This window comes from Cryptomeria japonica, chromosome 11, assembly GCF_030272615.1.
Source record: "Cryptomeria japonica chromosome 11, Sugi_1.0, whole genome shotgun sequence".
In the NCBI taxonomy this organism is placed as follows: domain Eukaryota; kingdom Viridiplantae; phylum Streptophyta; class Pinopsida; order Cupressales; family Cupressaceae; genus Cryptomeria; species Cryptomeria japonica.
This window is the reverse complement of record NC_081415.1, coordinates 328,220,948-328,233,029: the sequence shown is the minus strand read 5'-3', so window position 1 is coordinate 328,233,029 and position 12,082 is coordinate 328,220,948. Positions and strand designations below refer to the sequence as shown.

At 37.0% G+C, this 12,082-nt stretch overlaps 1 protein-coding gene across 7 annotated transcripts in view; it reads left to right on the top strand.

The window, feature by feature from the left end:
- Positions 1-12,082, top strand: part of LOC131065061 (uncharacterized) — a 254,398-nt gene that overhangs the window by 94,837 nt on the left and 147,479 nt on the right. For all 7 annotated transcript variants that reach the window (XM_057999457.2, XM_057999456.2, XM_057999455.2 and 4 more), the window contains one exon: positions 4,281-4,352. In XM_057999457.2, coding sequence (XP_057855440.2) covers positions 4,281-4,352 — 72 coding nt within the window. The remainder of the gene's footprint in view (positions 1-4,280; positions 4,353-12,082) is intronic.

The window sequence follows — 12,082 nt, the reverse complement described above, 5'->3', positions numbered from 1 at the left end:
GAAAGCTTTTAACTTGAAGGTTGAAATCCTGCAAAAGGCCTCTCAGGCCTGAATTTCGGGAGCGAATCAAGACTAAGGATCGAAGTTCACGTATGAAGAGAGGCATTTAAAAGATACATCTCACAAAGAGCTTCTCAAGCCCGAACCCCACATGACGAAGCCAGACGTTAAAAATTTAATGTTTGTTAAATTAATTTAAATTAATTTTTCAAATTGATTGATTAAACTGAAATTGATTGTTTGTAGGTTGAAGGCGTCGTCAGGAAGAACCAGGAGAAAGCCTGAAATGCAAATCGAGGAAGGATCGCAAGCGAAGCTGGAAGCTAGAGGAGAAAAGATGCAGGAGCGTGAGATTGGAACCAAGCATTGGGAAGTGTGTCGTTGGACCCCGAGTTGAAATCCATCATCGAGACCAAAGACCGAAGAACATTCAGAATGCAACAAGTATGCGCATTCCTAGAAGGATACATTGCTGGAAGAAATTCCAGAAATTTAGTTTTAAAAACTGAAATTGCTTTAATGTAAAACTGCCTGTGGGCCCCACTCAAGATATATTAAAACAGAGGGGACACAGGTTAGTTATGTCTATTTGCCAAATTGATCGAATTGAAGCCAAACAGTTGTCTGTGGTTGAGATAGTGGTTGGATAGATAACTGAAAATTGAATGGGCATGGGTTAAAGCTGCCGACTTCTAGAAGGCAGGTTGCAGCCCTTGGATGCAATCAATCCTGGCCACCGGTTCAACATGTAAAATCTATAAAATGCAGGATGCCTCTCATTGTAAAAGGTTAGAGTTTTGTAGTGGGATTTTAGAGTTAGAATAGGTTAGATTTTAGGAATAGTATAGAGATGCTATAGAAATTGTTGTAATGGTAGCTGAAGCAAATATATGAACATTGAAATATGGTGTTTGTTGTCTTTGTTTTAGTCTGTTTGCATGGTTTCTTTATCTGGTTAATTTTAGAGTGCAGGGATTTTAATGGTGAAGTGTAGAGGGGTATTTGATGCATTTCTGGTTCATACCTTTGGGGGTCTGCTGATTGTAGGTCACTGTGCATGGTTAGTCTGAAACCAAACTGTGCTTAGTTCAACTGCAGGTGTTCGTCTTACGCTGCGCCAGAATTGGGTGCCTAAAACGAGTGTCTCCGGTCTGAAAATCCTTCATCCCTTGGAGCTTGCACCGTCCTTGTCTAGTTTTGAGGGTGTCTCTAGCAAAACAAGAACTGGTTTATCGAAATCTTTCTACTCGCTGCATCAACTGTTATCATCCTTGTCCTTAGGTCTCCTAAACCCTTCCTCTTTGCTTTTTATTTCGCAATCCGAAAATCATAGCAAATCAGCTTGTTGCAAAACGTAAGTCCCCTTGTGCTCCCAGCAAAACACATTGATCACTGAGTTATCCCGCAGTCAAGAACTGACAATCGAAACCTTGAGGTCGTCCCCATTGATCAATTAAAACAACATTAGGGATTTCCTTATCTCAAGAGAGGATAGGATACTTAGCATTCTATTCTGCGTTGGCCGGATGGAGTCGTAGTTCTGCGACTTTAGCCACGTCAACAGACATAAAGACTATCAAGGGTGCAAGTTCTTGTTCCCATTCGAGATGTCTTCATCGATCTAGAATACTTCAAGTTCTAACATCTTGTAGCAGCATGAAGATCATCACAGACAAAGGATGATGTAGTTAGAGTCGTGTCTTCGAACACATAAAATAATTTCAATTATGCATTTTTAATTTTGTTTTGACAAGTTACATGTAAAAAAAACAACTTTGTAATTGCAAGTTAACTCATCACTTGCAGTTTTGTAATTATATGTAAAGCAACTACAAGTTGAGTTCAATTAGGATTGTAGTTGGAATAATTCATGGTGGTTGAGAGAATTTCTCAAGTTAGTTAAGATCCTCCCACCTTTTTCTCAAGGCTCCTCTCCTATAAATACATGAGGGGGTCTATTGTAATTTTTTATCTTTTGGCAATGCAACAAAATTCTGCTAGTTTGTATGTGCACTCTAAGTCTTTGAGCTTAGATGTAAGTCAAATTGCTTTCAATAAAAGAGGCAAATTGTGTTGAGACTTTGTGCCAATTCAAGTTGTTATGTGACGACATTTTTTGGAGTTGATTGTGAGTTATATGTTTGGTTTTCAGACTTGGTCTTGCAGACTTTGAGTTGTTTATCACGTTTGAAGCTAGTGTAGAAAGATCAAGCAAAGGGGGTAACTTGTAGACTTTGTGCTTCTTTTATTTTCTATGTTTGTGTATAAGAGGTGCATCATATAGATAGGCTTTGAGCTGTTGTGTGTTGTACATTATTATCATTTTGAGAAGGTAGATAGGACAACAAAAGTGTTGAAGACTTTGTGCTTTCATTTCTGTTTTCCCATCCCGGAGAAGTGACGAAGGTCTTTGTGCTTTCATGGAAACTTTGCTTCCCTTTATGTTCCAAAAATCCTACAAAAAACTTTCATTTCTGTATTTGCTGTTATTTTATTTCCAAATGCTATTACTTTTCTGTGAAGAGAAAAGAGTATAGTTTTTCTTGAAAGAAGAAGAAAGACTGCTGTCCCACCCATATTAGATTAGTTTAGTTTGTAGATAGTAGGAGCCTTCCCTAAATTAGGAGAGTATCATACTCACACACTGTGGCTGAAACCACAATTTTGCACATCCCTCAGGTTTACAAAATTTTCAACCAACACAAGTCTGAAAATGTAAACTCCAATATGTCCAAATGTGATCTCTGAGTGAAATCACCGGATTATTTTCCAGATTGTATCTCTCGAGTCTCAACAATGTGGAGAATATTGTCTGCAAGATTTTTCATCCTCACAAATCAAAGATGAAGAAGCAACCTCCTCCAAACAGAAGCAATATCAAAAATCAAACTCAACATATCCTCAAATGAGAGCCCCAATCCTCCTTTTATATTTTTTTGGCTTTTTGGCTGCTTTTTCAGTATTTCTTCGGAAAACACTTTTCGCATTTTCATTGCTTTTTTAAAAAACACTTTTCTGCCTTTTCGCTATTTTTTTTCAGAAAATTGTTTTATTTACTTTTTTTTTTGTTTTTTTGGAAAAACACTTTTTTGCTTTTTCACTACTTTTTTCGGAAAAAAATGTTTTTTTTTTGTTCTTTAAAACATCATTTAAATATTTTACTTTCTTTTCACTTTAGGAGGCCACATAAAATGCTATCAAAATATTATTTTACCTCTTAAGCTTTGACATCCACTCAATTTCACTTAAGTGATAAAGCCACTTTGTTAAAATATTTAAGTGAAATAACAGAATGATATTTCCCAGCCTTTGAAAATTCACTAAGTCAAAATTGAAGACTTTGCACTTTGAAGCTAAGGAAAGGCTAAGATTGAGACCAGTTACCTAAAATAACATTTACTATAAATAGTAATATGCTGGAAATAGCCAAACTATCCAAATCCTAAAACTGAGGATATTGCATGTTGAAGCTGAGAGGAAACCAAAGCTCTGACCAGCCACCAAAAATAGTGTTTACTATAAATAACAATTGCTAAAAATAGTAATTCATCCAAAACTCCCAACTAACCAATCAATGTCTAAATTGACACTTACTAAAAGTAGTAAGTCCGAGACAAGTCCAAAATCACTCTAGAAAGTGTCGTTCATATCCATTAATCCGTCTAAAGACACTAGCGACATCAAAATACTCATCTAATCCTGCTAACACCAACCCAGAAAGCTAACACTTGCTGCACTACAAGAGAACCTGAAAATGGGGACATTCCATCCATGTAGTGTAAATCGTTGTTTCTTTAGATTGATATAATAAGGGAGGCATTGTTGGGATTATTATATTACATTTATAGTTTAGGTTAGTCTAGTTTGTAAATAAATAAACACTTGGGTTATGTTAATAAGTGTTGTTACTAATTAATTGTAGGTTAGTTGTTGGGAAGTTTCTTTTAGGGAGTTATTTGATTCAAGTAGTTAAAAAAGAGGTTGAAAAGTGAAAAGTTTTTGTAAATGCCATTATATTCTATTGTAACCTAATCCAATGGACATTAATATTATTTACATATTAAGTGTTATTGGGGAGTTCAATATTGTTTAGTTTTGCAATATATGCACTAGAAATTTCAATATATGTACTAGAAATTTCAATTGAATGCTTATTTCATTTTAAAACTTCTATTACATGTTAACTGTTAAGTATAAACTCAAGTCAATTTCCTTCTAATTACTTTTTAACTGTTGAGTAAAATATTCTCTTTAATTATATATATTCGTCGTTTTTCTAGGGTGATATATTGTTTTTGCATATGAGTAAAGCTCCCATCCGTGCAGGAGACATTGTTGTGTTTAATGTTGAGGTATGTTTTCTCCATTTTTACTCTTATTTCCTTTTAAAATTGATGCCTTATTTCTTTCTTTTTAAATTTGATGCATTTTTTATCGTGAAGTTGCTTGGTAATAAGCAAATGTGCAATTATTTAGGTTTATCTTGTTAAGGAAATTTCAGTTTATCGGCTGAGAGATAATGACACATTTGAAGCTTAGGGGCTTTTTTTTGTTGCATTATGGGTGTTTTTGAGCTACATTAATTGTTGGGTAGTGAGCGTCCTCTCACTATTCACTGTTTCTTTAGCTGAGAAACTAAATCACTCTTAAGTTCTTAACAGGCTCTTCAGACTGCTAAACCACAAAAAATTAACTCCTCTGTAGCTTTACAATTAACAGTATTAACATGAAGAACATGCCCAACAAGTTTTGAGCTTGACTTATTGTGGTGACATGTGCTCCATCCTTCTGGTAGACAATAGCTGGTCCACACATCAATATTATACTGTTTCCTATTCATAATAAAAGTTTCATGACTGTTAAGAAGGAAAAGCAATTTTTATTGACAAATGCATGTATCTACTGCTAGTATGTAATGCAAATAACTATTTCAAATTGTTATAGATTGGACTTGCTACAAAAAAGAAGTTCCTATGATGAAAAATTTGATTCCAAACATGTGAGACCTTTAATGGGTTTTTTAATTACTCGATTATTTTCCTCTAAACATGGAATTGGGGCAATGCCAAATGTAGTTCCAGTTGGTGACAACGATTGAAGTTCTTTTGACCTCTTCATTGGTTAAGGAAAAACACAAGTAAGATTCTTTTATTGGGAGTGGGTTATCGATGGGTACAGTACAGAGGAGGCTCAGGAGATGCATCAGGCACAAATTTCAAGGCATGTCCATGCAGGTAGCATAGGGGATATCTGAGTGTAACAAGATAGTTAAGCTGAACATTCATAATTGGCAATAGCATTAGACTTACATTATTTTTGAAACCATCAAGCTAATCTACTTGTGCTGTTATGTTACTTCTCTGCACAGCTGTAAAAAAATACAATAGGCAGGCTTGAAACACCTTCAACTAGTTAGTAGTTAGGAAATAACAATTTGTACATAGTATTCAAGAAGTTCGAGTAGGTAACTTTGCATATGATATCAATAAAGACTAAAGCATGAAGACCTTATTGAGGAAAATTGTCTTATTCGTAAGACTTCATGATTTTCCTATCAAGCATCAAGACAAAATGTAGAAGTAAAGCAGAGGGGGCTTGACATGCTATCCACCCTTTCTCATGATCAAGGTTTGAAGACTTTAAGAGTATTTGGTTTCATCAATATCAGGCATACCATATATTGAGCCGCATAATGTCAAGTATGACAACCTGGCTGATAACTCGTCATACACATGAAATTATCATCAATGACAGTGAACCAATGACAATAAATCCATAATCTGATATAAGATGGAATCCTGTCATCACCAAGACAACATGAAGGGAGCACGATAGCATGGATGTAATGATATTCATGGATCATAATATAGATGCCACACAGAAGTATACATATCATAGCAATTGAAAATTACTAATCTCATTCAGGATCAGAATTGTGACCATGGACAGCAACTTCATCAAAGCCAAGACAAGAATGACAAATGACTAAGACTAGTATATGGTCGAACTCATCGTTGGGGGAGGATTAACCTTCAACATGGATCGATAAAGCAGATCGGTAAATTCACATTATGGTCAACGATGAGAAGGAAGACAACACAGTATTCAATATCAATATATCAAAGGAGTTTTGCCTATTTAATACACAGACTAGAAAAAGATTGAACAGACCATTGTAAGGGTTGGGTTATCTATTTCTTCACAAATCAGAAAGATCGACAAAATCGCTTCATTATGTGAAGGCACCCTGCAGATTAGAAACTCAGATTCTTTATTATTAGTAATAAAAGGAGCCACTATGTAAATGTTGAAACCGGATAGGAGATTGATTAAGATTGATTACAGAATACATATACCATGACACCTAATCAAGGTGAGCAAACATAAAGAATATATGATACAAGTAAAGGACCCGTATCAAGGACAATGAATATAATTGAAATGCACTTTCATACTAATGCGATCTCCATAAACTAATCAAAAGCATCAAAAAGACGTGAGGATATGCAAGGGTGCGATTAAGGTTTTATTATTCATTAAACAAATCCGATCAGCAATTGATTGATTGGTTGACTATTAGACAGCAATTAGTTAGAAGGAAAAGCACATTTTGTATAAGTAATGGATAGATGCGATCAGGGAAGGGATGCATCTATTCCCATGCAAAGGGTTGCAACTATTCATTACCATAAGATATTTAATTTGGATCAGCATTCATTTCCAAGGAATCATTGAATTTTGTCTTTATTTCTTATTTGTATCCATTATTGATTATGCTCATTTGAGCATCAGCCTTTTGGCATCAAACCAGGTTGCATATATTCAAGGGAGAAATCAGGAACAGCACCACCACCTTGCATATTTCTAAAGACCAAATCAGGCACAGCAATATACCATCATTGCTATCAACAATAAGGAGGCTCATAGCTTATCTTATATTAATATATTAGGAAGAGCAGAGATCACCCCATAATTGCAGATTGGATCAGATTGCCATTGCATAATTTCCAAAGTTATATCAGAGACATCACAAATACTTCATCGAATCAGTTAGGGTTACATATTGCAGATTTGATATTAGTTGAATATCATATGTTGATATTAATTGTATGTTTCAGAATTGATATATGTTTATAGCAGATCATAAATTGTCATTCTATTAAATGATATTTATTATCAGCATTATAAAGGATTTTGTGTTTTGATAAGGAAGAAGTCTCGTGCAATTGATTTTGTGAGTTAGTTGTCCCTAATTCCTAAGAATTAAGGGGACATTGCACTGAACACATGTTATCATTGGTGAATCTGGAATAGCAGCATAAAGGGAAGTTCATATCATTGTTTGTTGATAGCTTCTTTGTGAAATGACCCCCTTAGTTTTTTTTTAATTTTTAATACAACAAGGTTCACCCGTTAAGGTTAGGATAATCAAAAACTTGCAGTGAAAGGAAATACTGGAAGTAAAGCAATCACTCAACCACTTGTTCAACAAGAGGACTGAATTAAGCCAATGACAATTACTCAACCACTTTTCAGCAGGTTGACTAGGAATAACAAAACTATCACTCAACCACTTATTCAGCGGGAGGACAGGAGTACAATATAAAATAGAGATAGGCGGTGTAGCTAGCCTCTATAACCAAACTTTCACTCAACCACTTATTCAACGGGAGGACCAGAGTACAATATGAAATAGAGATAGGCAGCGAAGCCAGCCTCTTCCACTTATTCAGTGGGCATTAAGAAACAATTCATAATAAAGTTGTTAGTACTACTAATCAGCATTACAATAAGTAACATGAATTGCAAATTCAATAGGTATTGCTATCCAACAACTGCAAATGATGTCCAATGCTATTCTCAAGTTTCAAGAGACTCTTCACCAAAGAAAGAACCCCCCAAACTCCAAACACTAAATCTGATATACTTGACTGGCAAACTGAAAATACAGACCAACAACATAAAAACTCACTAAAATGCTCATAACTCCTCCAAAATTTGATGGAAAGGCTTGAAATCAAATGCTGAAGAAGGCTAGAGAGGAGATGCCAAAAACCCAACCCCTAACAAGCAGAAAATCTCACCTAACATATATTGCACGCTTCCCAATGTAGCCACAGGCATGGCACGACCTGGGAGAGAGGGCAAACTTCACTATAAAATTCAAATCTGCATTAAAACCTCTGAAAATTTGCAAAAAGGATTGCCTAGGCCAAAGGAAAACATAGAGAGAATACCCAGAAGCAACACAAACCCTCTCGAAGACTTATGATTGAATTGCACTTTCAGCTCCACAACAAACCAGCAACCTGGAAGCTCACAAACAACCCAAAATATCAGAAAACTGAAAAAGCATCACCAAAATCCATCTCAATTCAGCTCTATCTCTTACTCTGAATGAGAAATTGTCTCTCCAATCAGCTAGGTGCTATCTCTCAAGCACGAAACTGACACAAGCTAGGAAACTCTCAACTTTGAAGCACAAGTCTGGCACAAATTCGGCAGCACTTCGTTACAAAATATTTGTGGATACCCAAAACAAGACCCAACACTCCTATTTATAACCTTGGTGTCTCCAAATTCAAATTCAAATTCACATTCCCTCCAAATGGACGCCAAACCCAAATGCACACTAATTTCACCTTAATTTGAAATTTGCATTTTTTTTTCCCCTCCTTTCCAAGTCGACCTTCACATAGAAGCAAATATACTTTATAAAAATGACAATAAAATAATAATGTGGCGTCCAAGGTAGATAAGCGATGTATTATAAAATTAACTTATTTCCCATAAGGCATCCATTTTGCCTTATTAATATTTTACTTTATAAAAATATTTTTCCTCAACAATAAATCGCCCAACCTTATGACATAAAATAATACTTTATCACCTCAAGTCATCCCCTTAAGTCATAGCCAGAAAATACATAAGTCATATGCCTAGGCCAAGGGGGGCATTAAAAAATATTAAATATATTTTATCCATGTGCTGAACAACTGCCATAGTGAACTGGAGGCTAAAAGTACTGAAAACTTCACTGCCAAAAGTAGCCTTTGAAATGGACCAATGAAAACTGCCAAAAATAACACTGCCAAAAATAGTACTTACTAAAAATAGCATATTGCTAAAATAGTAAGCATGTCCAAAAGCATTTTAACCACATTCTGAGCAGCCGTTGCAACTTACTAAAAATATTAAGTCCAGAAAAGTCTTTGGATTCGTTTGCATCTCACACCATCGTGAGGCTCTCTGAAAACCAAAAAAAAACCCAGAAAAATAAGTTGTCCTCGCTCCCACTTACTAAAAATAGTAAGTTTACCAAACTCCATTGATTGCTATGCATGTACCATCATTGCGAAGCTTTCTGAAAACCCAGAATTAAAACTGTAAAACTCCAACATGCAAGCCGCCAAAATTGCCAAAACATCCTCCTAGAAAATAGGAAACCCTAATTCTGCCTTTGACTGACCAACGGGTCTCGGGGTTGGCAAACAGTCCCCAAAACAAACTAGAGTGGAAAAGGGGACATTACAGTCCGCCCTTCCCAAAATTGCTTGTCCTCAAGCAATGCCACCACAACTCCAAAAAAACTTAAACTGATCCACACCAAAGCAAGTACGATCCCAGGGTCCCAATTCCATCTCAGGAAGAACCCACCATGTTGATGCTGCGCCGCTCTGATCACATTAGTGAAAACATCGCACCAAAACTGCACTAACCTGCCTTGTAACTCCAAAATGTTACCATCCATGATACTCAAACTGAAAAATCTTGAAGGACTGAAATCAAAATATGCTGCATCTCATGCCCATAAAGCTCTGAGTAATCAATATCAGCAATGCCACTGTCTATGACAAGCCTGGGCAATAGGAAATAAAGTCTACTCAACTCACAATCAAACTCCACAACGTATTTCCCCAAGGTGTCAAGCAGAGCCATGACTGTAAATGCAACTTCTCCAAATTTCCTTGCAAAGAGGAAAACAATCCTTTGCAAGAGCTCAACAAACTCATCCCCATAACTCCACATGAATCTACTAGGCCTCAATTGAATTATTTTGATACAACCATGGAGACTTTTGAAAACTCTTATAGTTCCCGCTCCAAGCACCTTAGAATGATGAACCATAGAAAGCAAAGGTTCACTGTCCCAATCATAAGTAGAGAGGGCATAAGGATAACCACTAGTTAGAGCTTGAACACTTCTCATACACGGATACTGATTGCCCCAACTCACCATACCTCTCATTTGAGACCATAAATCCGTCCTGCCAGGAGACTGTGAAGTCTGAGAAAGAGTACACCAGCAGCCCACCAAGTTTGAAATGATTGACTTGAGATCTGATTTTAGGAAAATCAGCATCCAAGAAGATGAACAGCTGCTGCAACACAGGAAATCATCATCCAAAACATCACATCTACTCACATCCAAGGCTGGAAATATCTTCTCTAGTGACTCCAATTCCACATAGAACCATCCTTTGCTCAGAATTTCTTCCCAATCCACAAGTTGATGAGAAAAAGGAACCATCACATGGCTGGTAAAGAAGGGAACAACACCATCAAGACTGAAAATTTGTTCCTTATCCCTCCAAAGATCCTTCTTTCCACATGTAATAAGCTCCATCAGACCATGTTGACGATCTCAAGCTTGGATACCCAACAGAAAGTGATTTTCAACACACTTGTTGTGCGAATCGCACACCCATCCCCGTCTTGGACAGGGACCCCCCGGTTTGTGGCTTTCTGTCTTTGCGGAAGAGGAAGGGGATGTGAAGGGTCAAGTGCCGCTAAAACCAAATTCGGCCTCTAGGGGCTGTTGTGACGTATTCACACATCGCCCCATAAATGGGACCCCTGCTTTTTAGTTTCTGGGGTTTGTTTTTCTAGTTTTTTTTAAGGTTTTGTCTGTTAGCCTTTGCATGATGAGTGCTGTTAGGGGAGTCACTGGGATGGCAGGCTCTGCTTGAGCCAGGGTGAGTCAATAGGGCCCCAGAATTAGGGTTTCTTTGAGAGTCTTCCTTAGGGCCTGGTTTTGCTCTTGTTGCTCATTGTGTCTTGCTTGGTGAGTGAATATCATCCTTGAAGGTCTTGTTGTGACGTTTTCACACATCGCCCCATTGCAAATGGGGACCCCCTTCTTTTTAGGCCCTCCTGGTTTTTTTGGCTTGCGTTTTTGTGGTCTTTTCGCAGCAGTTTCGTCAGTCTATCTGCTTTGCAAGTGTTTGGGAGTCATATTGGTCAAATATGCCTTTCGTTTGAGCAAATTCGGCTAAGCCTAGGGCTTGTTTTGTCTCGTTTTTGGGTTTATGCCTTTTATCCTAGATTTTAGGGGTTTCTGTTAGGGTTTTGGGAAAACTGAACATACGACTGGAATCAGGACCCTTCAAGGGACCTCCCAGTAAAATTTTAGCCCAAACGGAGCAACTTTCTATTTTTAGAAAGTCCCTATTTTTAGGGATTTTTTGAGTCCCGGAATGTCGCCATTTTGCCAAAAATCAAACTTACTATTTTTAGTAAGTTTCTATTTATAGTAAGTCATTCATGCGTCCTATTTTAGGCTCTAACTCTGACATTTTGGAAAGTTTCTATTTTGGGAAAGTCTATTTGTGGCAGGATCAGGCTAGCAGACAGCGAAGAATCAACATGCACAATCACTTCTAAATCTAGAAAGTTGAAAGCAGACAGGCAGGGGTCTAAAATGGCTAAGTATGAGAATCATCCCTGAAGTGGAAGGCACAAAATTGTTCTAAGTCTGGAAAATCCACCTTCAAAATCCCAAACTGGCATCTCAGCACAGACAGTGGTCAAAATTTGGCTAAGTTTGGATCTCCTATTCCAGAAGAGGAAAGCAAGCATGATCATCCAAGTCTAGAAATTCACATCAATCCACCAATGTCATCCTGATCTGAAAATGGCCTGAAATTGTCTGGAAATTTGGAAGATCTTCCAAAATCCAGAATTTGCATTATGATTCCTATGGACCTGAAACCACTCTCAAACATCCTGAAAGAAACCACTCTCAAACATCCTGAAAGTATATATGAAATATAACTTGAAGTATAAGAAAGGAAAAGGAGGAC